This window comes from Engraulis encrasicolus, chromosome 12 (assembly GCF_034702125.1).
Source record: "Engraulis encrasicolus isolate BLACKSEA-1 chromosome 12, IST_EnEncr_1.0, whole genome shotgun sequence".
Lineage (NCBI taxonomy): Eukaryota > Metazoa > Chordata > Actinopteri > Clupeiformes > Engraulidae > Engraulis > Engraulis encrasicolus.
The window spans coordinates 40,557,382-40,583,855 of record NC_085868.1 but is presented as its reverse complement, the minus strand read 5'-3'; the positions used below and the strand labels follow the sequence as shown (position 1 = coordinate 40,583,855).

The 26,474-nt window shown below is 43.1% G+C and overlaps 2 protein-coding genes across 4 annotated transcripts; both read left to right on the top strand.

The window, feature by feature from the left end:
• The first annotated feature begins 100 nt into the window (after positions 1 to 100).
• Positions 101 to 5,959, top strand: LOC134460260 (synapse-associated protein 1-like). 3 transcript variants are annotated; one of them, XR_010037035.1, is made up of 10 exons: positions 101 to 378; positions 614 to 696; positions 836 to 902; positions 1,645 to 1,721; positions 2,449 to 2,588; positions 3,060 to 3,232; positions 3,746 to 3,798; positions 4,006 to 4,111; positions 4,553 to 4,695; positions 5,520 to 5,959. XR_010037035.1 is itself a non-coding variant. In XM_063212708.1 (9 exons), exons 1-9 carry the CDS (start codon positions 201 to 203, stop codon positions 4,606 to 4,608), a joined length of 933 nt encoding a protein of 310 aa, XP_063068778.1. In that variant the 5' UTR covers positions 101 to 200; the 3' UTR covers positions 4,609 to 5,959. The 3 variants fall into 3 exon arrangements, 1 of the variants encoding a protein (XP_063068778.1); XR_010037034.1 differs by having other exon boundaries at positions 4,553 to 4,765; XM_063212708.1 differs by having other exon boundaries at positions 4,553 to 5,959.
• A 1,365-nt stretch (positions 5,960 to 7,324) lies between these two features.
• On the top strand, positions 7,325 to 26,353 carry txlng (taxilin gamma). The gene is made up of 10 exons (XM_063212199.1): positions 7,325 to 7,402; positions 8,608 to 8,857; positions 9,078 to 9,169; positions 14,513 to 14,683; positions 16,395 to 16,599; positions 18,630 to 18,772; positions 19,936 to 20,010; positions 20,165 to 20,257; positions 21,146 to 21,241; positions 22,157 to 26,353. The coding sequence occupies exons 1-10, from the start codon at positions 7,352 to 7,354 to the stop codon at positions 22,577 to 22,579; spliced, it is 1,599 nt and encodes a 532-aa protein (XP_063068269.1). The 5' UTR covers positions 7,325 to 7,351; the 3' UTR covers positions 22,580 to 26,353.
• The last annotated feature ends 121 nt before the right edge of the window (positions 26,354 to 26,474 follow it).

The following is a 26,474-nucleotide window of genomic DNA, read 5'->3' as shown; positions in this document are numbered from 1 at the left end:
AATATGACAGCTTTAGAAATCTAAGCCAATCAGAAACGAGGCGGGTGACGTATCGTTGTTTATCCTGCTGACGTTGCTACTGTCCCAAAGGCTACAGGAACTCATTCGTTCGAGCAATGAAGAACATTGTATCATTGATGAAGAACAATAGTTTGAAGACTCAAAAGTAAAGGCTACATTGCCCATTCTTCTTTGATACAATGTTGAAAGTCTTTGACACGTTGCTGGGCATCACGAGGCCAGACGATAACGAGTTAGAAGAGGAGGGCAAAGAAGAACAAAAACTTGACACTGACGGAGAAATGGGTCAACAGGAGTTACATGCGAGTGATAAGAGTTCTCAGGAGGACGAACCCATTCAACAGCAACAAGAAGGAGGTACGTTTTGTCCTGCATAGGATGACAACTCAGAAACAACTAGAACTACCGGTATGTTTGATAAACTTGCCCTGTAGTGTTTTGTAGGCCTACCATGTAGACTATCTACCTTTAGAAAGTTGTCTGTCAATACTCAATATTCTATTGTGCTTAGCTAAATGGCAGCAGGTGTTTTCAAGTAGGCCTATGAATTAATTAGACTAAAAGGCAAAGTGTTTCTGTGTCTTTCATCTAGGTTTTCTATTCAGTTTGGCCAGAAATGCCACGGCACGGCTCACAGAGACTTTTAAGGGGAATATTGGTGGTATCCTTGACAAGGTAGGCTAACCTACCTCTGGTTGATGAACTAGTTCACATAACACCTCATTTATTTGAGAATGATCTGTGCCAATATGGGATGTTTGCCTCCTATGGGAATCTGCGTGGCATGATGTCATAATTTTGATGTTTTGTGCAGACAATTATAGGGGACTTTCATCAGGAGCAAAAGAAGTTTGTACAAGAAAGATTGAGAAAACCACAAGGTAAGTAAGACATTTTACAGTATCTGGGAGTAGATTAGCCTAATGCACTGACTGATTGCTGTCTGTCTAGTCGACACCCAGGCAACTGGGCTAGTTTTTGACATGACCGGTGTGACTGGTAAATCACAATAGGCCTAATGGGCATGTAGCCTACAACAGAAGGTCATGGCGTGCTACCTGCTGAGCTTCTGTGAAATATCTTGACAGATGGACTTCTATGTTTTGCTAACACGGGCAGTCATGGGTGAGCGGTTAGGGCGTCAGACTTGCATCCCAGAGGTTGCTGGTTCGACTCCCGACCCGCCAGGTTGGTGGGGGGAGTAATCAACCAGTGCTCTCCTCCATCCTCCTCCATGACTGAGGTACCCTGAGCATGGTACCGTCCCACCGCACTGCTCCCCATGGGGCGCCACTGAGGGCTGCCCCCTTGCACGGGTGAGGCATAAATGCAATTTCGTTGTGTGCAGTGTGCAGTGTTCACTTGTGTGCTGTGGAGTGCTGTGTCACAATGACAATGGGAGTTGGAGTTTCCCAATGGGCTTTCACGTCATAGAAATTGAATATCGTTATGAAGTTGTTACATTGCTTTTAGCCAAACGGACTTAAAAAAATACATAAACAACTGTGTGTGGTGTAATATTGACAGTGTAGGCATGCAGGAAAGTTCTGGTATGGGTTGATTTGATATGAAAGAAACTATAGGCCTGTATAATAAATCATATAATTCATGTTCATGATTCAGCTTCCGCGACAGAGCCTCCGTGGGTGGGTTACAGTGATGAGGACACCATTCAACAACAAATCCTGGCCCTGTCAGTGGTGAGTGTCTGTCTCCATTATTCTTCTTTCAGTTTCTCCCCTTTTCCACCAATAAATCACTTGAACGGAAGTGCTATTAGTCTGCTGGTTTAGGTTTAGGACAACTCTGAGCTGAACGACCACAGGCATGGGATTTGAAATCAGACATGGGACAAGAACTTACATTTAGCCAATTTTATTAGAAAATACAATGGCGCAGCATGTCCTAGTACAGTATCTCAATACTTATACACTTGCATCATTTTTATAATTTCAGGAGCAATAATTCCTTCCTTTGTACCCTGCAAACTGTATCTCAAACCATCTGCTGTGTACATTTTTATTTAAGAGGAATCTTGCAGTTACTTTACAAGACATTAATATAGGGCCTGACATGCAACAAGCGTCTTTCTGCATTCCAGGCTGAATGGCTGACGTGCTGAAACCTGTTGTTCAACCTTAGCTGGTCTGATGTGTGTGCGTGTGTGTGTGCGTGTGTGTGTGTGCGTGTGTGTGTGTGCGCGTGTGTGTGTGCGCGTGTCTGTGCGCGCGCGTGCGTGTGTGTGCGTGCGTGCGTGCGTGTGTGTGTGTGTGTGCGTGCGTGCGTGTGTGCGTGCGCGTGTGCGCGCGTGTGTGTGTGCGCGTGCGTGCGTGCGTGCGTGCGTGCGTGCGTGCGTGCGTGCGTGTGTGTGCGTGTGTGTGCATGTGTGTGCATGTGTGTGTATGTGTGCATGCATGTGTGTTACAGGACAAGAGGAACTTCCTGTGCGACCCCCCTGACGAGATCCAGTTACAGTTTGAATACGAGGAGATGTCTCCTGTCGCTATGGTGATGCTACAGGAAGATGAACTGCTGAGTCAGATGCGCTTCGCCCTGGTCCCCAAACAGTTGAGTGTCTCAGTCCACTAACCACCTGATCTCTGTTTGGATGAAATTTTTTATGAAATCCAATCGTTTCTGCAAGAAAAACGAATTGATGCATGACCATTTGGTCGTCCCAATCTGCTGTATGTTTAAAGAAGCTTGTGAAGTCTCTTCTTGTCTTGAGTGCCTCCACTCAGACCAACTCTACTCTCCAAAATATTCCCTGTTCCCTGCACTCTGGCTACACACATTTAAATTGGCATACTTCTAGTCAGTCAAAGATAATTGGTGAAATCTTGTCTTACCTGTCCTGGTAGAACACAATGAACCACTGACACAGTTGAATATAGGCCTATTCTAAAGCTCCGTTACCTTACCCTCTTTTGGATGTGAAGCTGTTTTACATTATGTAATACCTGCAAGAATTGTGAAAACAATTCTCAGACTCACTTAGAAGAGCTGCACGTTTTTAAATTCAATCATTTTGTGTTCAGTTTGACAGAGGATCGATTCTGGAGGAACTATTTCTACAGGGTGTCCCTCATTACGCAGTCAGCCCAGTTAAATTCACTCACAACACCAACGTCACCAACAGCACCAGCAGCAACTCCAGCATCAACAGTGGCATCTCCGGATATGATCAGCCTGGATGACGTACAGATCGAGGGTACTGCCTTAATGTGTTATCAAAACTAAGTATGTTATAGCAGAGACGTTCTAGGTTAAGACCTTTTCACTGTTCCTGGTAGTAGAATAGAGTAAAATAGATGTCACAGTACAAGCTGTCCCTGTGGAGCCCTGCAATGATCACCAAAGGGGCTGTGACCGAGTACTGTAGAATAGAATATGTTTGTAATTGTAATGGATACAATGAAATTCTGTGTAGTTCTAGTCCTTGTTCAGTGAAAAAGTAACAAGAAAGAAAAGATAGCATGCCTGGGGTCATTTAAAAAACAAAAAAACAACATAAAACCTCACACCTCCGTACATACCCCAATCACACAGATCCACACTTCCAACTGCACTTTCGCTTCATCTCAAATTGTTAAAATGTTAAAAGGTTGCTAGGAATAATAGCTATGATACTACTACATAATTGAAATGGCTGTTAAAAACTACTACATCTAAAATGTGGATTAACCGAATGCACTTTAACAGAGTATGACACTTTGTTGTACAGAGAGAAAGCCATCAACTCCACCCACTACAGTGACTGCAGAAGAGTCAAATTTGGTAAGTTAATTGTTCATCAAGGTTTCCAGTCTGTTTCCATACCATATTGCTTTATATTGCATAGAGTCAGAGTTTTTTAAATGTGTCTGTTAAGTGTTTTGTAAAGGAAAGTTGTGGGTTTCAGCTCTCTTTATAATATAGCATATTACTCCACATTCTGTTTGCTGTGTTGTATTGCTGTGTCCATAAATTATTTTTTTCAATTAGGTTGAAGATGAATTTGTTAGCGATGCATTTGATGGCTGCAGCATCGACCCAGATGATTTGCGTAAGGAGATGAGACAAACATTAGACAGCATGGAGAAAGCTGAAGGCAAGTCTTAAATAGATCAAATCAAACATGATCAATAAGAAACCTCACCACTGAACTCGTCTGTCCAAACACTGTTTGAATTGATCAATTGTTTTAATTTATTTCTTTTTTAAAACTGATTTGTTTTTGTAATGCAACTGAAATTTTGATTTTGTAATTCGTGCTGCCACTTGGCCAGGACAGCCATGTACCGTAAAAGAGATATTGAATGTCAATGGGTCTGTTTTTCCTGGGAAAATAAAGATGAAATAAATAAAATGTAAAAAGACATGGTAATCAAGCAGCAAGTTATATAAATGAACATATCAGAACAAATCGCTGGTACTGTACTGCAGCCTATGGAGTCAGGTGGCTAATCCCAGCAGATAACACACAATTATTCACACATTCTTTTACAATATATTTTAGTTATTGAGTTCCATTTGTTTTGCTTTGTTCCAGACGACTCAACAGCCTTGCAAAATGACTCTGAAAAACCTTCATCTGAAGACAGTTGACTTTGGATGGAATGAACCAAGAGCTCACAACAAACAGAGCAAAGGATCTGGGAATGTGGAATGAGCATGGAAATTAGAACAGCACAGGTGGCTATTAACCTGACCTTGTTCTTCCCACCTTGCTGAAGAACGGTGGTGGGCAACATGGACTCATTAGGTACAATTCATTGCCACATTTTCCAAATGTCCGGTTTTTAATTAAGTCCAGTTCAGTCGGTTGATCATTCAAGCAGGCTATCACCTGGTGAAATTGGACAGGTAAAATCATTTGAAATATGTGGCAGTAGAACTAATGATTCCTGGTTGCCCGGCCCTGTTGAGGTACCATGTCAAATGTTTACAGTGGGACACTGGCAGTGGCATGCACAGACATTTTGGGGGGGCAGGTGCTGAAGGTGGGGGGTGCGGGCATGTGGAACTGCTTTACTAGGTTATAGAGGCTATATATTATTTCAGGGCATTATTGTCACATGCTTTTGGTCACGAAGCAGTTGTTGATTATTCTGTCAACATGGACCACAGTACATTGTGACAAAAACTTAAAAAAATGTTTTGTTTTTTTTGTCCAGTCGGGCAAAGGGACAGGTGCTTTAGCACCACCTTGTCCCCATCTTTGCACGCCTATGAGTATGAATACTGGGTTGGGATTGGATGTGGAGCTATGAGATATGGAATAACTATTTAGGGGTTAATGACAACCAGAGGTGCCAATCCCGCTACCAGGAAGCAGCTAACCATTCTCTGAATTGGCTGATTCATATGAGCACACATCAACGGAGGGGTAATTGGGCAATCATCAGTGTTAAGGGCACATGCAAAGGGAATACGTGTCCATAGCAGTATCCACAAAAGTGACCCTGTGCATGACACGTTCCTGATGCTGATGCCTTCTGATGTCACCCCCTTGGCAGTCTTAACAGAGACAAGAACAAGACAAGAATCCCCCTCATATAATGTAATGGTGGACCAATTTTGGATACCCCTCTCCCTGAGCCTGGAAGGAGAGGAGACAAATCCCACTGACCATACGTCAGTAAATATTTGACAAGACTGAAGACCCAAAAACTGATCACCCTGATTTAATGTTGAATATCGAGATAACTAACGATCAAAAAGCTGTTTCAGTCATGAGGAATACATGGTAGAGTTTTTGTTTTCTGAACCTCCTTACTGCCCATTTTGCCTCTGGGCAAAAGATTGGATGTTTATTTCTGTACTGTCTATGTCTATACTGTCTATGTCCTTACCTAGATTAGTCTATGTCTGCATGGGAGAGCAAGAAACGTAATTTCAAATTCTTTGTATGACCAGTGCATGTAAAGAAATTGACAATAAACTTGACTTGACTTGACTTGACTTGTAGATGAAATACTTTTAGGATTTAATGGGAATTTAAATCATCAATTGAAGTTATAAACATACTGTTGGCCATTAACTGTGTGTGTGTGTGTGTGTGTGTGTGTGTGTGTGTGTGTGTGTGTGTGTGTGTGTGTGTGTGTGTGTGTGTGTGTGTGTGTGTGTGTGTGTGTGTGTGTGTGTGTGTGCGTGTGTGCGCGCGTGTGTGTGTACTGTTTCTTGACTATTGTTGGCTGAGAGTTGCTCTCAGTTTGTCAGTTTAGTTTATAAAACATATGTGGCCTTCTTATTTGTGATGTACAATACAGAGTCTGTGACCATATGGCCTATGGAAAGGGCATGTCAGGGTTTTAGGTTGTACATTTTGAGTCAACAATATATTGTGTTCAACTAAATTGCTAAATATATGAGGTTTTTGGCTGCAGATGGGAAACAATTGCCTTATAACAGTTTAATGAATGGCCTCAGATGTAGTAGTGAGTGACACCCGGCATCTGGAAAGATGCTTGACCATGGATGAGAGTTTGCTGTAGAGAATACTTCTGTTCTGACAGTGTCTTTATGCTTATGGATGCATTTAGAATATATAAATAAATAAAATATTTGAGTTTGCAGAAATAAAACATTTTGTGTCGAGTTGATTTCATGTTGTGTATTTTTTTTTTTGGGGGGGGGGGGGTGAGCTAATTCACTTCAAAATCTGATGGACAGGGGGTGTTTAATCTGGACCAATGGGTTGCCTCTAAATTGTGGGAAGAAAACAGTATACGGCCATGAGGATTGTCTGCCCAAGTCTTTGTGGCTGTCATGGGTAAGCGGTTAGGACATCGGACTTGTAGCCCAAAGGTTGCCGTTCCACTCCCGACCCGCCAGGTTGGTGGGGGGGAGTAATCAACCAGTGCTCTCCCCCATCCTCCTCCATGACTGAGGTACCCTGAGCATGGTACCGTCCTGCCGCACTGCTCCCTAGGGGTGCCATTGAGGGCTGCCCCCCTTGCACGGTTGAGGCATAAATGCAATTTCGCTGTGTGCCGTGTTCACTTGTGTGCTGTGGAGTGCTGTGTCACCATGACAATTGGAGTTGGAGTTTCCCAATAGGGCTTTCACTTTCACTTTAAGTCTTTTATGGGGTACATGATGCCCCTGGGCCACTGATCCACCATGAAAATGCCCTGTAGGCTGTCAGATTATCAGGCCTGTACTTAGGCCAAGTAGTTGACCAAATAATGCATAATATGAGAACAAGTCAAGTCACACAAGTCAACAAAAACTGAAAAACACTCATGTAGCGCACAAGGAAGAAAAATAAGTCAACAGTCCATGGGATCAGTTGCTCTTTGGCTCCCCCAGGCGGCTCACTTGTAGTCAGTCAGTATTTCGTCACAATATGGCGACACACGCAGATACCAGGGTCGATTTAAATACTGAAAACATTCAGGTACGTTTTTGAATTCCTTAAAATTCTTGTGGTTACTACTTCGTGCGAAAGGATGATGGTGACCTGGAATTAATCACTTACATTCTCCCGTGACTGTCTGTCAATGCATTTGCTCCAAATACTGCAGTTTTGACCAGAGCTTGAAGAACATTATTTTCGACGGAAGTAGAGGAGGTTATTAGCGACTAGCTAACACACACTAGCCAGCATTAGCTCTCAGGCAGCCTTTGGACTTGGTTTCACGTCGAAATACAATTTGGTAATGTTTATCATTCTGATAGCTTTGAAATGGCTCTGCTTGGTGTAGACATATTCCGTTGCAGTCACACTGGTGGTATATCTTGACCACACGTGGTTAATCAGAGTAGCAACGACTCAGAAGCAATTTGTTTCCTATTTCAGATTTCTTGTCCGATGGAAAGTTGTCGTTAGCGCGCTAAGGTTTTGAGCATTAGTTATCTGCTTGAGACTACATTGTGTTGCAAATCAATGCATGTTTTTTTTGTAAAGTATAGTTTAATTGTTGGGGAGGACAATGACACCCTGACCAGAATTTACTGAAAAAGTACCCATGCCCTATTCAAGTGTCTCGAATATGAATAGATTAATGAAATCGTCTCATCCATAAGGGATGTCAGTACTAAATGAGTTACACAAGTTTAGTCGTGCATCACATGGAGCAAAATGTGCTAGGTTGCTTAAATTAATGCATATCACTTCGCTTACAGTAAGGATCAGCACAGGCTAGCTACAGCAGATAGTGGTTAGTTAATGTTGTTTATTGTTTTGGTGATAATGCAATAGTAGCAGGTGTCCTCTTTTGTTTCTGTTTGTCGACATTATGTAATTTAATTGTGCTGATGCTGTGAACTTGGACTTGTGTTTTTGGTAGTTTGCCCGCCATGCAGGTTTTGAGAATTACCATATTGCCCCATGTGGTTGGTTATGTTCCCCTGCGTCTCTGACTGACTTGTGTACTGTGGAACACGTGGTAATCCTCTCGAGCGTCTTAAAGGCTTCCCAGTTTGGATAGCAACAAAGTTATTCCTGGCAAACTGATGTTTTAGTAAAACAGAAGTCCCGGATAGATTTTCGCAAACACGTTCGTCGCGTTTGAGCCTGAATGTAATGTCAGCAGTGTTCTTTGTGTACAGAACGCAACATCGTTCAACCAACACGCATCTGGCTACTGTTTCGTTTTTTAGTGTTGTGGTCGAATAATGGAGGCAGCGGGGGCATGCGGGGTCGTAGAGGTGCCCGCTTCACGTGGACTCGTCGAAGGTAGCAGCTCTCCTCCAAACTCCGAAAGTCCGGAAGGATTTGGAGATTTGACCAACAGCTGCTGCATACAAGAAGAGAGGGGCGAGACGCCTGGACGCGAGGACTGTCAGATGGACCCCCGTGTCGGTGAGATGGACAGGGCATCGGAGAAACCCGTGGACAGGAAAGGACTGGGCAAGTACCAACAGAGATGAATGAAATTATGACTCTCTTTGGCAGCACCTTTCTTAAGCTCTTTTGTTGCACATTGTAGCGGACATGCTTCACATTTGTTCACCCCCCCCCCCTTTGAGATCCACATGATTTCCAATTGGACTTACATTGTAAGGTGACATATGATATGGCTTTTTATTTGGAATTACATGTTAATAGTGTATTCTTCTCTTCTTTGCAGGGAAGGAAGTGTTGCTGTTAATGCAAGCCCTCAACACCTTGTCCACCCCCGAGGAGAAACTAGCTGCCTTGTGTAAGATGTATGCTGATCTGGTAAGGGCTTTAATCTGTGCTGTGTGTGATCTTTGAGTATGTAATCCATGAATGAACATGCTGGTGAAAGGAGTGTGTGTACAGTGTATTTCCCTGTTGCACAGTATATTTCCCTCTTGTACACTACAGTATTATTTCATGTTGGTAATTTGTGATGGGTGCGGGTAAAACAATAACACTGCACTGACAATTACACAACTGAAACTTGAAACTTGAAACAAGGCGTTACAATATAGTCTTAAGCAATACTTTTCCCAAAGACCTCTTGTTTTATTGCCAGTGTTGCATTTTGACAGCTGCTTGTTGATGTCATCACATCTGTTGACTCTGGACTTGTTTAGGGAAAGGTTACCTTCTCTCAACTTTGCACAGTGCTGCTCACCTGAAAATGGCATGCACTCGCTACCCATAGTTTCCTGCTCGGTCAGTTGACATTCAAGATGAACACAACGAGTTAGTTTTGCTTTAAGGTACACACAGGTGTATGAGCTGGGTGTATGCCTTTTACAATACTATGTGAAAACTAGGTAGTGCTGCTTTAAGGTACACAGCATTGCCCCTGTGTATTCAGTCAATGGGAAATGGATAGTTTAACCCGTTAAGACACGCATGGCAATGACCAAGTCGTAGTGCATTACTAAAGGCCCTGTGTTGTCATAGTATTGTAGTACTATGGTAGTCAACTTTTCAATGACCATTACAACGTGCCACTGGAAGTAAGGCATGCTTTAAGGGGTTAAAATGCATGCATTCATGGTTTGATGTACAGTACACCTCTTGCTGCACATGGTGGTTGTGTAGTTTGCATGATCTCTAGTGTGTTTTAAATATACAGAGATGGTTGAGAAGAGAATACACATGTTTCTTGCCTGGTGTAATGTGTTCTTCTGTCAGTTCTGTGGCATCGTGTTGCTGGATTGTACAAGGTGCTGTTGCTAACAAAAGCATAAATTGCTAGATGTCAATAATGAACCCATTAGTCGACTTGTGTCGATTAAAAATATTGCAGTTAATCGCCAACTCGAGTGGCAAGAGCCCCAGGTGAGTGTGAAGAGTGGGGACATTTTAATCACCTTTAAATTAATTTCTATTCATATTCTTTAATCCAAGTTTAGGATTTTCTCATTTTAGATTTTTATGTTCAATTTTTTGGAAAACATTGCGGTGTGTGTGTGTGTGTGTGTGCGCACGCGTGCGTGTGTGCGCACGCGTGCGTGCGTGCGGGGGGGTGCTGCTTATCCATTCATTCTTAGTTGATTGACCTTATCAATCGACTTATGATTAAGTAACTTAATTAATCTATGATTTGCAATGCTACTGGGAAGGAAGAGCAAGTTTCTCGCCTCATGTGCCACGTGTACCTTGTGTAGCTGGAGGAAACAATAGTTGGACACACAAGTTTCTTGCCTGGTCCACTCCTTTGTATTGGAATGAATATGGAAGAAATAAGCTTATGTCATATCGCTGCCCTGTTTAGCCCGTATAATGCTACCGTCAGACTTGCACTTGTATGCCTTAACTGGTGCAACATACATTGATGTGCCTGTGACTTGTGTATGTTGTGTAGCTGAAGTTCCTTGCCTGATGCCATGTCATGTTTGCTATGGCGGTTCTTTGTGTAAGCTGAGCTTGAGCAGAGTTGATTGGCTAATGTGTAATTTGTGTATTGTTTAGCTAGTGGAGAAAAAAAGTTCGACGAAGGTGCTGAAGCTAAAAAAAAGTTGACTTTCTTAGCATAGCTAGAGGATTCATAGACGGCTGAAAATGACACACAAGTTTCTTGGCTGACATGTTTTACTGTGTGCCTATGACTGGAACATATATTTCAGTGTTCCTTAACTGGTGGGTTGCGGATGGGTCCTGGATGGGTCGTGGCACTGTGGTGTAAAAATGTATTTATACACCCATTAACAGCCCGTGTCAAAATTAAGACAAAGATGCGGTATTGAATAAATGGTTGACATATCAGAGAGAGTGAAACATTTGCTACGTGTACATGATGTTTTTGAATCGGATCTAATAGATCGGATTTAAGTAGATCGGATTAAGAGTTATTTTGCGACGTGTATACATGGCAATTTCACTTAAATGCGATTAAACGTCTGGGGAAAATAAAGCATTGCGATTGGACTGAGGACGCACGTGCTGAGTGAGCCAAATAAGGCGTGGGGGCGTGGTCGCCAAACCTCCGGGGAACTACTGGGACACAAGCTTATCTTCAGCCCGAAAATGAATTCCCTCAGTGGACTCAAGGCTGGTAAAATCCCCTTTGGGTCTGGTTCTTTCAAATGCTAGTTAGCACCCTCCTAGCTTAGAAAAACGAACTGGTGAAAGGGTGATGTGGAGTAACTTTGTTGTGCTTAATTACTTCGTGGGGCACTTTTACATCAATATATGGAAGCCACAACATTTATAGTCGCTTAGGGACTTTAAATTAAGCAAAACTTTCATGTGAAAATCAACAGGAAGTGCCGCCATCTTTTTCTCACTGACAAAGAGCACAGGCTCTTGGCGCCATCGTGTGGTCAACGAGCATGCGTGGAACGACCGGATTTATTGTAATTCTGATTAAAAGGTTACATGACAGAGGAACGTGTTTAATCGGATTTAAAAGAGGAATAAACCACCCACTTTAATCGGACTTAAGTTTAAATCGGAATAAACTTAAATCCTGTTCGGTAAGTGTTTACATGATGTTTTTAAAGTGGAATTAAGTTTTAATGAGATTTAAAGTGAGTTAAATCGGATTTAAATGCCTCATGTAAACGTACCAAATGTGAATATTCCTGGAGTAGTGGATGGACATGTTGTATGTCAGCGACAATTGAAGACGCACATGTTATCAAATGCATAGTTATATATATATATTTTTAGAATTAGAATACATTGATTTCCCTTATAGACCTACGTCGCATGCAAACACTCCTAAAAGGCTAGCAATCTACTTTTTCGATGAATACAGACATTGCTTTAATGCAGACAACGTATCGATGGCCTGATTCGATGACCTGTATGCTTACTAACGTGTGTATTGCATTGTTATTGTGGAGGTTGAGGAGAGCTGCAGCATACTGCATAAGTAGCAGTTAAAGGATAGTTCCGGCGTAAAATGAAAGTTTCACCATCGCTTTCCCATGCCACATAATGTATCTAATGATGAGCCATTCTGGGCAATGCCGCGCCGTTATGGAGTTAGCTAATTTTAAGCTTTTTGGTGAAAAACGCAGCCAACGCATCACGGCGGGGCCAATTCTAAACCTATTCTTTTCTGATGTTTCCCCGCTATAAACAACTTCAAAAACGCTACACACTTCATCACAAAGGTCTCGTCAATCAAACCGAGGCACAGAGAATGTCATCGAACCACACAATCTTTCACTGGCCAGTGTTTTCAGAGGTGTCTCACTGTTGCAACTCTCTGACCCGGATGCAGGCTACTCAATCAGGTGGCTAGGTAGGCTAAACATGGTCCGCGGTTCGCACCGGCTACGACCGTAAAATGAAAAGCTGGAACCCCGACCGTTTTCACCGACTGCCACTGTCTAAACCAGCCATATTACGGGAATGGCTAACAGCATTAGAAGTGGACGAAACTGGCGTAAAAACCCGGAGGGATCGCTACTACCGTGTGTGCAGGCAGCAGATTTGAAGAGTTGCATGGAGAGTACAGGTAGGCAGACTACTCTTACAAAGTAATTGCAACACGGTATAATATAACATGGATTCAGCTTTGTAATAACACACCACTGGTGGTGTACTTACATCTGTAAGAGTACTTCTAGTACGACACCTCCAGCCCTCCTCCGTTGCGTAATGGTCCATCTGACCTCGCGCGCCCTGGTCATTAGAGTCTACTTCACTGAAACTACTCTAGCATGCTTGACATCAACCACATCGAATGCATCAGGTCGCACAATTTCACAATTTCACTTGCCATCCCGCGCTAGTTTGTTTTGACAGTGTATTTATCTCCTGTAGTGGGCTACATTTACTGTACCTGTAGGCTATGCCTTCCCAAAACAGAGTGCTTGCTGGCAAAGACGCGCGGTGTTGCAACCAGTTTCACAGATTCACAGACAGTCAAGATTCATGAGCCAGACACATTTACACATGTTTCTCTCTCTTCAAACATACCTCCAGCCATGCGCCTTTTTGACACAGCATTCCTCTTTAGACGGTTTCGTTTAGGTCTTCCATCTCCCTCTTCTTGTAGCCATCATCCATCATCCTCGAAATGCTCCCTCCACACACGGTAGTAGCGATCCCTCCGGGTTTTTATGACAGTTTCGTCCACTTCTAATGCTATTAGCCATTCCCGTAATATGGCTGGTTTAGACAGTGGCAGTCGGTGAAAACGGTCGGGGTTCCAGCTTTTCATTTTACGGTCGTAGCCGGTGCGAACCGCGGACCATGTTTAGCCTACCTAGCCACCTGATTGAGTAGCCTGCATCCGGGTCAGAGAGTTGCAACAGTGAGACACCTCTGAAAACACTGGCCAGTGAAAGATTGTGTGGTTCGATGACATTCTCTGTGCCTCGGTTTGATTGACGAGACCTTTGTGATGAAGTGTGTAGCGTTTTTGAAGTTGTTTACTTGGGAAACATCAGAAAAGAATAGGTTTAGAATTGGCCCCGCCGTGATGCGTTGGCTGCGTTTTTCACCAAAAAGCTTAAAATTAGCTAACTCCATAACGGCGCGGCATTGCCCAGAATGGCTCATCATTAGATACATTATGTGGCATGGGAAAGCGATGGTGAAAATTTCATTTTACGCCGGAACTAACCTTTAAATGATTGCTTTGATACAGATACCGTATCGATGGACTGATTCGATGGCATGTATGCCCAATATATGTATTGTGTTCTTATGGTACAGTTGGAGGAGAGCTGCAGCAGACTGCAGTGGTTAAATGATGGCTTTAAATGTGCCCTGTGTAGGATGGTGGCCAGAGTAGGCATTGCAACTATGCTGTTCATTGAAACTGTGCTGTCTACTGCCAAATGTGGTCTTTCCATGAGTACGTACTAAGTAATGAACTAATATTTACTAGTATGACCAAAGTAAAGTAAGTTTTGCAGCTAAAAATGTCTTATTTCTGGAAATTGAAAATGGCGGACAATGGAGAAGATCTCCCTTTTCATAATGAATACTTAGTATTGATGGTGGTGGTATGTATTCATGAAAAAGGTAACATTTGTGAATGGCTATGGATTCTGGAAATAAACTACTCCAAGTATTATAAAGTGCACCTTTGTCGCAGACCATAGCATAGCTGGCCTGATTCGATGACCTGTATGCCCTAACGTGTGTATTGCATTGCATTGCGTTGTTGTTGTTGTGTAGCTGGAGGAGAGCCGCAGCATGCAGAAGCAGATGAAGGTGCTGCAGAAGAAACAGTCTCAGCTGGCCAAGGAGAAGACGCACCTGCAGGGGGAGCACAGCAAGGCCATCCTGGCACGCAGCAAGCTGGAGAGCCTCTGCAGAGAACTGCAGCGACACAACAAGACACTCAAGGTAAATGGACTGCATTTGTATAGCGCTTTTCCACTCCTTCGAGCACTCAGAGCGCTTCACATTGTATGCCTCACATTCACCCATTCACACACCGATGACCGTGGCTGCCACGCAGGGTACCACCCTGCCACCAGGAGCAACTTGGGGTTAAGTATCTTGCTCAAGGACACAACGATGGAGTCAGGCCAAGCTGGGCTCGAACCTGCAACCTTTGGGTTGCCGAACGGCTCCTCTACCACCTGAGCTACCACCGCCACAACTCTTAACACGATAGTGATGGAAATTACTGTTAATTTATTTTAGAATTCCCAATGGCTTGCCATATCAAAGCACTGAAGGTAAAGCAAAACCTTCATGTAGGGCAAGGAAGAACCGTGCACCGATGAGCTCCCTTTTGATAATCCATCTTTATTTTCCTGACGTTTCGGGCTACCACGGCCCTTCCGTGTTAGTTACACTAGTTACTCTACTCTACTACTTCCTCAGACTGTAGATCTGACTGGTTAAGCAACACTTAATACAAAAGTAATGGACATTACTGTTCAGTTGTTCCGTAATTCCTAATGACTTGTCATATCAAGACACTGAAGGTAAGTAAGGTAAACAGTAACTCAGTAATGATGGATATTCATCATACAGTTGACTTATTTCATAACGTAACAGTAACACAATGTTGATGAGGGAACTGGTTTTGTAGTTCATTTGTTGCATAATTCAAAATAATTTGTGAAGACATTGACATTGAAGGTTTGGCAACGGTAACTCAACGAAAGGCGTTATTGCGTACGGTGGTTGCATAATTTAAAGAGCTGTAGCGACACAAGACCCAAGGTACCATAACAGTAACGCATGCATTATGGTGGACGTTGTTATGGGTCAGTTCATTCACAGTCTAGGTCTTCATAACAAGACGCTGACGGTGCGGTGCAGTTCAGTCAAAGATTTTCAATATGGAGTGCGTTACAATATGCGACCTTGCTCCCTCCACTTGTGCCTCGTCCCGCCTCCTGGCCCCTCCTCCGTGGAGAAAACGATAAAGCTTCCCAGCTGTCAGCCTAGCCACAACAACTTTTGAGGGACTGTTTTTCATTCACCATCCCAATTGCAAATGAGAAGACTTTACAATTGAGCTTTTGCAAGATATTGACATTACTTCCTGGTACGAGGAAACAAGCACAAGTGGAGGACGCAAGGTCGCATATTGTAACGCACTCATGGTATTGGTAACCAAGACAAATCACACCACATGTCCTGTCAGCGCAACAAAGTGGGCTCTAGTCTGGTCTGCTAAAGGGGCCTGACTTTCCATTGACCTCCATTCATTCTCCTAGCCTGCTAAAGGGGCGTGGCTGCCATAGGATTCCAGCTTAGAAACTTGCATCACGTGGAATCTAGATTCCCTATGAACCATTGCTACCTCATCGATCGTCTCTGGAAACTTTCCTTGTGGTGTCACTGAACCAAAGACGCGGCGAGACAACTTGCACCTCAAAGTACAGACTGAATTAGCAAAGATGACATTTCAGTAGTACAAGTAGTAGTAATGATTTAACATTCCACTCCGCTGTCAGTTTTTGAACGGCTATCATGAATTGCCTAAGCCTTACGCTACCTGCCACAGTCAACCCACAAAATTGGCTCCCATGAAACGGTTCTTCCGTCAATGTGTATCGGCCAATAATCTCACTGGCCCTCTCTCGATGGTCTTCAGGAGGAGAACGCGCGGAGCTCGCGTGAGTACGAGGAGCAGCGCAAGGAGGCCACGCTGCACTTCCAGGTGACACTGAAGGAGATCGAGAGCCAGCTGGAGCAGCACCGGCTGCACAACCGCAAGCTGCGGCAGGAGAACATGGAGCTGGCCGCCAAGCTCAACAAGATCATCGAGCAGTACGAACTACGCGAAGAGGTGAGGGAGAGACGCGCGCGCGCACGCACGCGCACACACACACACACACACACACACACACACACACACACACACACACACACACACACACACACACACACGCAGTGCTATTAAGCTGCGGCAGGAGAACATGGAGCTGGCCGCCAAGCTCAACAAGATCATTGAGCAGTACGAACTACGCGAAGAGGTGAGGGAGAGACGCGCGCGCGCACGCACGCGCACACACACACACACACACACACACGCAGTGCTATTAAGCTGCGGCAGGAGAACATGGAGCTGGCCGCCAAGCTCAACAAGATCATCGAGCAGTACGAACTACGCGAAGAGGTGAGGGAGAGACGCACGCACGCACGCACGCACACTCACTCACTCACTCACTCACTCACTCAGACTCAGTACTATTAAGCTGCGGCAGGAGAACATGGAGCTGGCCGCCAAGCTCAACAAGATCATTGAGCAGTACGAACTACGTGAAGAGGTCCGGGAGAGACGCGCATTCACACACACAGATGCGCACACATACGCACACACATACATACACACACACACACACACACACACACACACACACACACACACACACAGTGTTATTAAGCTGCGGCAGGAGAACATGGAGCTGGCCATGAACTACGCGAAGAGTTGAGGGAGAGGCACTCATGCTCACACACACACACGCGCACGCATACACACACACGATCAGTGTTATTAAGCTGCGGCAGGAGAATGTGGCCAACAAGATCATCGAGCAGTACAAACACAAGACGCACACACACACACACAAACGCACACAGCGCTTTGAACAAAAGCGTCAGCTAGGTTTACTGAAATGCTCCATACTGATGTCCATGATGACGTCTTGTGACATCATCACATTAAGTATTTTAGCATATGGGAGAGGGCTTCCATCATAACAGAAATATTGTCTACTCTCTACTGACAAAATGACCCAGTGATAAATCGAATTTTGTTATTTTCAAATAATCAATTGTCATGGATCGATGCAGTATATCGTGAAGATAAGTATTGCAATGCATTGTCATTGCGATTTTTTTTTTTTGAACACCAGTTTTATGAATGTAGCTTAAGATGCATAAGTTACTGCTCTACAAGGTGTTCCTGCAGAGCCTTAGCTGAACTTATTTGCTTGCCAAATATATTATTTTTTCATAAATTATTGCAAAATCATTGTTGCATAACCTACTGACATTGGAACCTGACAACTAGCCAAATGTTAGTAACACTTGGCTGTGGCTAGAAGTAGTTTCAGTCTCACTGGTCACTTTAGCAGGTTGGCTGATTTTTGGGCATGAGTCATGACTCATCACAATTGGCCTTTAGTATTGCTTACCCCTTGTGCATCAACAAGTGTTTGTATTGAGGCTCAAAGGAAAAACAGCATAAGGGCCAACATACTTTTTAAGCACATGATTTACATGTACACACTTTCATCTAGAATTTAAGCTATGTTCATACCGCTACTCTTTAAACCAATTGGAACTGAAAAAAAGAGCGGTATCTGATGGAAAAAAGTTAATGTCAACCACTTCTTAGTACAATATGATTTTCTTTTGCTCCGTGGTGTTGTTGGAAATGACACAAGCATACTTCTTATTTTCTGCCACAGTCTTCCTTTAGTATTAACCCAGCTGTATTATATGGAGTGGAATTTGGAGCTGAAGCCAGGCCCCATTTCTCGAGTTCAGTCACAGCAGAATACTAGAAAGGGTCTTAGCAGTTAGTGTGTTAAAGGATTAGATTACGTAGAAGACCTTGCAACTGAGTTTGGCTGAAGTGCTCACTTAAATGTTTGGGGGAAGAGGCTGAGTGGATGTATGCTTTGCAGCCAGCTTGTGAGAATGTATCTATCCAATTGGCTAAATCTTAGGCCTGTAAGTCTATATATTATAGTTCATTTTATGTTTCATTGTACCATAGTAATGTTTTTTTTGACACATCTTTTGGATTAATTTACCTGTGCAGTGGAGTCAGTGCTCAAGCTGCTGTTGACTTCCGACTGCTGCTTAAATGGACTTGTTTCTACTGAACGTATGTGTCTGCAGCACATTGACAAGGTGTTCAAGCACAAGGAGCTTCAGCAGCAGCTGGTGGATGCCAACCTGAAGCGCACAGCGGAGCTGATGAAGCAGGTGGAGGACCGCCAGCAGCGGGAGATAGACCTGGTGGGTAGCATTAACCCTTTGACGCCTAAGGCACCTGCAAAAAAGGGTGCTGAATGCCTAAGCCCTTTTTAAGAAAAGCTGCCCTCAGTCTATAAAAACCTAAATATCTCAGCATTAAAATGCAACTTGGTGCATATTTTTATGTGCTTCAGAAGCTAAGACCCTCATCTTTTATTAGAATGTGTTCATTCATCTCAAACAAACAGATTTCTAAGAAAGTTGTCTCAAATCTCATGAGCCTGAATGTTGCGTAATGCAGCTCCAGGTGCCAGCACCAATGTTGCGCAACGCAACATCAGGCATCAATGGGTTAATAGGGCTGTCATGAATTAATGTACTTGGCCAAGAAACTATTGCGATGAATGATAGTATTGTTGTTCCTGCCACCATTTTCTAACAATGCAATCAATGACAATGGGATAAAAATGCAATAATAATGTGTATACACCCTTTCAAATGTGATGTTATTGACATGACAACAAATTGCTTTGAAAACTGCTTGTAAACAGACATGGACCATTTCACACAAATAGATGGATAGGTAGATAGATAGGATATGAGAGAGAAAGTGAGTGTAGTGGAAGTTCTGCAAAGTTTAAAATTACAGTGTCATGGAAAGATGTTGGCTTCTGTGCAATGTACATTTTTCAGCCAAGACTGCTCTGAAAATGAGCGGGACAGAGAGAGAGACACAGACAGACCTGCATATATCATGGGGGTAGAAAACTTGTAATAGCCTGTATCAGAGAGAGATGGACCTGGTGGGGATCACCTGGGGATCTATTATCAGTTAAGACTGACAATGGGGAGAGTCAAGGAATTAGATCCTTTTGCACAGAAATTCTGGGATTTTCAGGGAACATTTGTTGAAGTTAAAATGTTAAAAACCTGTTGCGTGACGTTCTTTGTTTAGCCAAAGACCCTGAAGTAAATCAAGTGTCTGTGTATATTTTAAGCAAAAAAATAATATTTCCAAAAGTTCACCGTAATGAGTTAATTCTTTTTACTGACTTATTCATGGCAGTTATGTGTAAGGGCGTATAATCATGGTATATTTAAAATGTGCTCGTTAGTTAGTAAGTCATCGTACCAAAAGAGGTCCGATGGATTCATGCATTGATGCAATCAGTTCTGAACAGTGGGCATGTCATTTGTCTGTCCAGCTTTTGAAAGACGCCACAGAGACGAGACACAAATGTGAAATTTTGAAGGAGCAGGAGATTCAGCTGAAGCATCAGGTAATACTCAACACGTTTTCCATAAACAAATATTCACCTTTACATGTAATGTTACCACATTTTCTCTGGACATGTTTGACCTCTATTTGGCCCCAATTACTGACTGACCATGTTGTACTAATCATGTTATTCTTTTGTGTGTGCGTGTGTGCAGCTTTCTCAGTACATGGACAAGTTTGAAGAGTTTCAGATAACACTGGCCAAAAGTAACGAGGTGTTCTCCACGTTTCGGCAGGAGATGGAGAAGGTGGGTGTTCGCTAACAATGTCCATGTTTTGATGCATCGTTAACAAATATGGTCACAAAATTAAGTAATAATGCACCCTGACATGGATCCTGTTAAGAATAATATATTGCTTTGTTCGCATCTGTAGCCTTAGTCTCTGTAGCATGCAACGGTAAGCTAATTCACTTAATTCAATTAAGCTAATGTGTTTTTTAATGTGGTTTTAAGTTGGGCAGTCCTTAAGTTGTTGCTGTTTTCTCTCGCATAGAATGCAAAGGGGCATTGCAATTAATTCTTGTTCTGGTGTAATCCGTGGATAATCATGTGGTAGCACCAAATACTCAGCCCTTTCTTTCATGTTCATTGATTCATGTCGGGGAACAAAGCTCTTGTGTAAGTCTCTCCATTCAATGAGTGCGTATACATCCAGTTCAGTATCCCGAATATGAGGCATATCCCGGTTATGATCATATTCGGGATAAGGTGTTTATATGAGCTCAGAACGTTATATCCCAGTCTACATTCTTGGCCGTTAAAGAATTCTCTTCAAATGCGTGTAGCCTGGATACCAGCAACAGCGTTCTATGGGAAGCCTCTGTATTCGGTATAAGGTGTGTACATGTGTCAGTATCCCGGCTTCTTTCGGAATACTACACCTAGCATATAGCCGATTTCTCAGTATCCCGAATAAAGGCTTATTCGGGACACTGAAGTGTTTATATGCTCAAACGCAAATACGGGATACTTAATATCCCCATCATATTCGGGATACTGAACTGCATGTATACGGACTCATTGTAAGCAGGCAGAGCGAATGACCCAGGCCGGACTCGAACCCGGGTCCCCACGGGCAGGCAGGCCACCGCTGCCCCCCAACCTGAAGCAATGTTCTCCCTTTTTGCTTGTCAGATGACCAAGAAGATAAAGAAGCTGGAGAAGGAGACGACGTTGTGGCGGACCAAGTGGGAGACCAACAACCAGGCACTGCTGCAGATGGCAGAGGAGGTGAGTGGAGAGGAGAGGAGAGGAGAGGAGTGGAGTGGAGAGGAGAGGAGAGGAAAGGAGGAGAGGAGAGGGGATAGGATAGAGGAGAGGAGAGGAGAGGAGGAGAGGAGAGGAGAGGAGAGGAGAGGAGAGGAGAGGGGAGGGGAGGGGAGGAGAGGAGAGGAGAGGAGAGGAGAGGAGAGGAGAGGAGAGGAGAGGAGAGGAGAGGGGAGGAGAGGCAGCACCCTGAGATATGGGCTGCAGAAGTTACTGTAGTTTCTTCATAGTTTCTGTAAGCATTTCAGAGCATGGAGATTAATATGGGAAAAGACAACACCTTGCAAGGCATTATTCTGGTAAACTATAGACAACCATGTGATTCTATGTTTCATAACCCAATTTTCTTCTGTGGCTTGTCATGGGTTGATGGAATCAGGCATATATTAAGTTAAGTGACGAAAAAAAGTCAGTTACACAACCTCTAAAAATCGAGAGTTTGTGTTTTGTTTCTTAAAGGATAACTCCAGCCAATTTCAACATGCAGTTGTAATGCTCACACTACCCTGGACTTGTCAGAACCTGAGATCCCCCCCCCAGCCTCTTCCGAGATCCTGGTCATTGTAATGGGGGCAGGTGTTCGTTTACATTTAAAAAAATTTTTTTTTTTATTTGTTCCCAAAAGGTTATGCAACATCAGCAACTAGCAAACAGTGATACCTTTTGGGAAATATTTGGAGTAGGCCTATGTTAAGATTTTTAAAAACAAAACAAAAGCTGCCCCCATAACAATAGCTCATATCTCGGCTTCTGCGGCATCACCGGGTACTACTGACAAGTCAAGGATAGCGTGAGCAATACAACAGCATATTGAAATGGATAGGAGTGCTCCTTTAACTCGGTGTGTATGTGTTTTATGCCGTGTCACCCTCTTGACAGAAAACGCTGCGGGACAAGCACTTCAAGGCGCAGCAAGGCAAGGTGGAGCGTCTGGAGAAGCTGTGCCGGGCGCTGCAGAAGGAACGCACCGAGCTCAACCAGAAGCTCAGCTCCATGCAGGGCGGGGACCCGGTGTACGACGAGTCAACAGAGGAGGAGGTGGAGGACCAGGAGGGGGCCCATGACACGGGGACGGGGATGGGGCCTCCTCCACCCAACCCCCCACAATCCCCCACGGAGGAGATGGAGGACGAGGAGGGATCCCAGAGTCGCTCGTCCCCCGAGCCAGAAGCAGAGACCAGAGCAGTGGAGCCGGTTGAGCCGGTGTCTGGGACAGAAGACCCTGGCATCCAGCCTGATGATGGAGAGCCTTCCTCCACCTCCACCGCCACAGCAGCCTCCACTGAAAGCCCTGACGACTGAGCCAGGCCTCTTTGTAGGGGCCGCTTGCCTTTTTTTTTTTTTTTTGGTTGTTTTCTTTAGATTTTTTTTTTGTTGTTTCTTTTTTTTTGTGGAGGTATATATTTTTGTGTAATAGTTATAAAAAACGATTTGAGATTAAGAGATTTGCATTGGCGTTTAGTTTAGGTATAACTTTTTTGCTCTGTACATTGGGGTTATATAGTAGGCTTTGGTGGTGAGCACTTCCCTTTGATTCTTTTTCCCCATTTACCACATATGTATTTTCCAAGGAAATGTCATGTGGTCAAAGTTGGCTGTCATGCAGCAGCTTTAGATTTGTTTTTCTTAAACTGTTTTTTTCCTCCCTTGTTTCTGCTTATCTGTGGGGCCATTTATTTTTGTTTGTTATCCCTCCCGCTCCCCTTCTGTTCTCCATCTAAAAGATGTAGCTCTTGACTCTGACCTTTTGCAATCAGAATAAATATTCCAGAAGCATATTATGTCTAAAAAACCCCCAAAAACAATTATTTTTGTCGACGCAGTGGAGCCTAGTGGAACTGATTTTAACAGGTAGCCCTCTTGTCGATACTAATCCGCGTCTCCCTCTTTCCCTACACTTCACACATGCCTGGGCATTATGAGATGAAAATGGAAGAAGAAATCAAACATGTTTTTAGTATAATAGGCTTCAGAGATCACACAAAACTTAAACTGACTGTAGATGCAAATTTCAAATTGGCTTCGACTTCATAGCCATTTTTTCCCGGTTTATTTTGGTTTTCCAAAAAATAGGGGAGCATCTGTTGATTCCTGAAACTAGTGATTTTGTTTCTGTGCATCATCACGGATAACTTGAGTCCAAGGGCTAGTTTGACCAGGCTGCTATCCATGTGTCCATGTGTCGTGTCATTTGTATGCGTTTTGGCTTTTGGTGTACTTGGATGCTGTGTAGATGTTGAGTTGAGCATTTAAAAGTCAACACTTGGGACGTGACGTAGTTATATCCCATGTAGTGAGGTTTTGAGGTCAAAATGTGTGAGGACCAAACTCTAACAACATTCTAATTAAGGCATAAACCAACGTTCCAATTTGAGGATTAACTGTTTCAGATACACTTGCAAATAGCAGATTGCTAGGAAAGTAATATGGAGGTTGGAGGTTTACTACCTACTCTGGAGGGGCAAAGCCTGCTCTCTGGCATACCCACGTTTCCAGCTTGTGAAGCATGTAGGGTGAATAGAATAGATTCTGGTGACTTCCATGGCTATTGTTTTGTCTTTTGTCTAGTACAGGCATGGCGTGAACGTATGCTTGTGCATTCGCCACTGTTGCACTGCTAGATCAGAGTCAACTGACCAAGCTTTTGTGAACCATAAAAAATTATGTCTCATGTAATTTGATATTGATCATGCTATTTTTTTTGTTTTCTTTTTGGCTGGAAGCAGAGTCACCAAGAGTTAGTTTTGAGTTGATTGGCATATGGGGCCTTGACACCTTTTGGTGCTCCCTACTGGAAATGCAGAATGTGTTTTCTTTCCTTTAAAAAAAAAAAAAAACTGCAGTGAACATAAATACAAACGTGTACTTCATGCTTCACAGCTCAATGCTGATGTTCAGTGGAGCGGCAGCCATTTTAGAGTTGCTATGTGAAAACAAGAAAAAAAAAGAGAAAAAAGTGGAGTACTGAACTTTCAAATGAATGTAGATTCTCACCCTTGTTGCCAAATGGCCTTAAAGCCCTACCAGTGTCTCTCGACTAAAACGGAAAGAAAACAGGGTTTTTAATTAACCATGTCATGCTCTCTCAGGTCTGAATTCAGTGGCACACACACATGCTTAGTTCTGGATACAATTCAGAGTCCTTAAAGTATGTCATTGTTTTAGTAGCTTCTTTACAGAATTTATGCTGCCCATTCATTAGTGTTTTTCCCTGTATATTTACCACCACCATCAATTTGCAAGATTTCATTATGATTTGGAAATGCACAATATTCATATGTTAAGGGTGGATCTTCTCCATGTCCGCAAACATTAAAGGACATCTTTGGCTGTAAAACCCAGCGTACCTTCACTTTGATCAGCTTTGAAAATATTAGTGTATTACTTAGGAAATTCTCGTGAAATTACGAAAGTTGTGAATGGGCAGCATATATTTTGAAAACCAATGACTCCAATTACACGCACTACCTTTAAAACAGCCGCGAGACATTCATTATTATTCCTACAAGTCGGTTCCATTCATTGACATTCCAGGCCGTTATTTCACATGTGGCTGCATTAGTGCCAAATCTGGTTTAAGGGACAGACCACCAATCTTGGAAATATGCTCCTTTTACACTTCCCGTCAAGTTAAATACAGTTTTACCTTCCTCCTGTTCTAGCTGTTCTCCGATTGTGGTGATATCACTTCTGAGCATGGATCATTGAACGGAATGGGACCAAGTTTGGTACCATCCAGCTCACTGATACTTGCTCAGAAGTAATTTCACCAGACTTAGAATGGTCTGAAGAACATGAGAAATGTAAAACACAATTATTTAATTTGAGAGGTGTAAAATGAGCGCATTTCTAAAATATGGTGGGACTGTTCCTTTAACCCAGGACATGCTAACCCACCCCCCTTGATGATCCTTCTGTCCTTGCTCTACTTACTAGAATTAGGTTTTTCCACAGAAGGTCCAATGGGGCACCTAAGTCATGCCCTCTACTTCCTGGTTCATGGGGCAGTAAGTTGCAAAAAATTTAATGGAAGTGAACGAGGCGAGTCGTGATGGATTTGTGGTGCATAGGTGGAGGTCTAAGGCTTGGATTGTTGTCGAAAAACCACTCATTTCAAGCCCAGTAATTATTTTTTGACTCCCTCTGCCCCATGAACCAGGAAGTAGAGGGAGTGACTTAGGTGCCCCATGGGTGAAGGTTGGCTGTCTTTTCTGAGTAAAGTTGCTACATCCTGAGTTTGACTTCTCTTAAAGCATGAAGTATACTTGCAGAAGTATACTTGCTCTGAAAAAGCCTGAGCAGACCTATAATGGGCATGTATTGGTTGACACCAAGAGGGCTGAAGGGCTAAACCGTTTTTGTATGTATAAATTCAGCCGTGTACCTAGGTAATTTTGAGATGCTTCTACATTGCAAAACTCATGACCAAAGGCAAAACGGAAGGATTTAAAAAAAAAAAATAAAAAAAAATGGATCATTAAAACCTTCAACCAGCCTGACTTGTATTGTGAACTTGTCAACTTATACGTAAGTAGAACTTCAAACCAGCCTGAATTTTTAGCAACAGAAAACACTTGACATTTTTTTCTTCATTTGCGTCTTTCATTAGAAATGTGAATGTGCTTATAGATTGTGAAATGAAGCGGTTATTGTCCACTTTTTTTTCCTTCTTCATTCAATACGCACAGTAACATCTGAGCAACTTCTGGAGGTGTATTTGAGGTTGTTCCCGGCGTATGCATTGTTCATTGAGTGAGTGATGTTTTGATGTCGACAGGCCCTTGGTTGGTTGAACGTGATTTGACTGGTGCTTGGGGACAGTTCTGAAAAAAAACACTTCCTTTCTTTGGCAATGCCTCAGTTTTGATTCTCAGGTTATGCAAGAAATCTACCTCCGCGGGTGAGTCTTGCTGTGAAAGAGGCTAGAATCCACAATGCTTTGAAAAGCTTTATTATTCCTCCTTTACGCCACCTTCCCCCCCAAAAAAGCTGAGCTTATGTTTCCCTGAGATTGTACACAAATGTTATTGTCCTGTCTTGCTTTTCAATAAACATTTTGTAGAATTTTCCAAACTATCCCAATTGTGGTTTTATTTGCCTTCCTTCTGGAATTTGTTTTTACTTTGTGTATTGTAATTTCATAAGCCCACAGTTGACATGCACAACGTGCTCATCTCTCAAGACAGAGAATGGCATT

Excerpts from the sequence above, each read along its gene's own strand:
- LOC134460260 (XM_063212708.1), top strand. The coding sequence starts at position 201 with ATGTTGAAAGTCTTTGACACGTTGCTGGGCATCACGAGGCCAGACGAT. Across the intron at positions 903-1,644 it reads AAGATTGAGAAAACCACAAG|CTTCCGCGACAGAGCCTCCG; the intron begins GTAAGTAAGACA and ends TTCATGATTCAG. Across the intron at positions 3,233-3,745 it reads GGATGACGTACAGATCGAGG|AGAGAAAGCCATCAACTCCA; the intron begins GTACTGCCTTAA and ends TTTGTTGTACAG.
- txlng (XM_063212199.1), top strand. The coding sequence starts at position 7,352 with ATGGCGACACACGCAGATACCAGGGTCGATTTAAATACTGAAAACATT. Across the intron at positions 14,684-16,394 it reads GACACAACAAGACACTCAAG|GAGGAGAACGCGCGGAGCTC; the intron begins GTAAATGGACTG and ends GATGGTCTTCAG. Across the intron at positions 18,773-19,935 it reads AGCAGCGGGAGATAGACCTG|CTTTTGAAAGACGCCACAGA; the intron begins GTGGGTAGCATT and ends TTGTCTGTCCAG.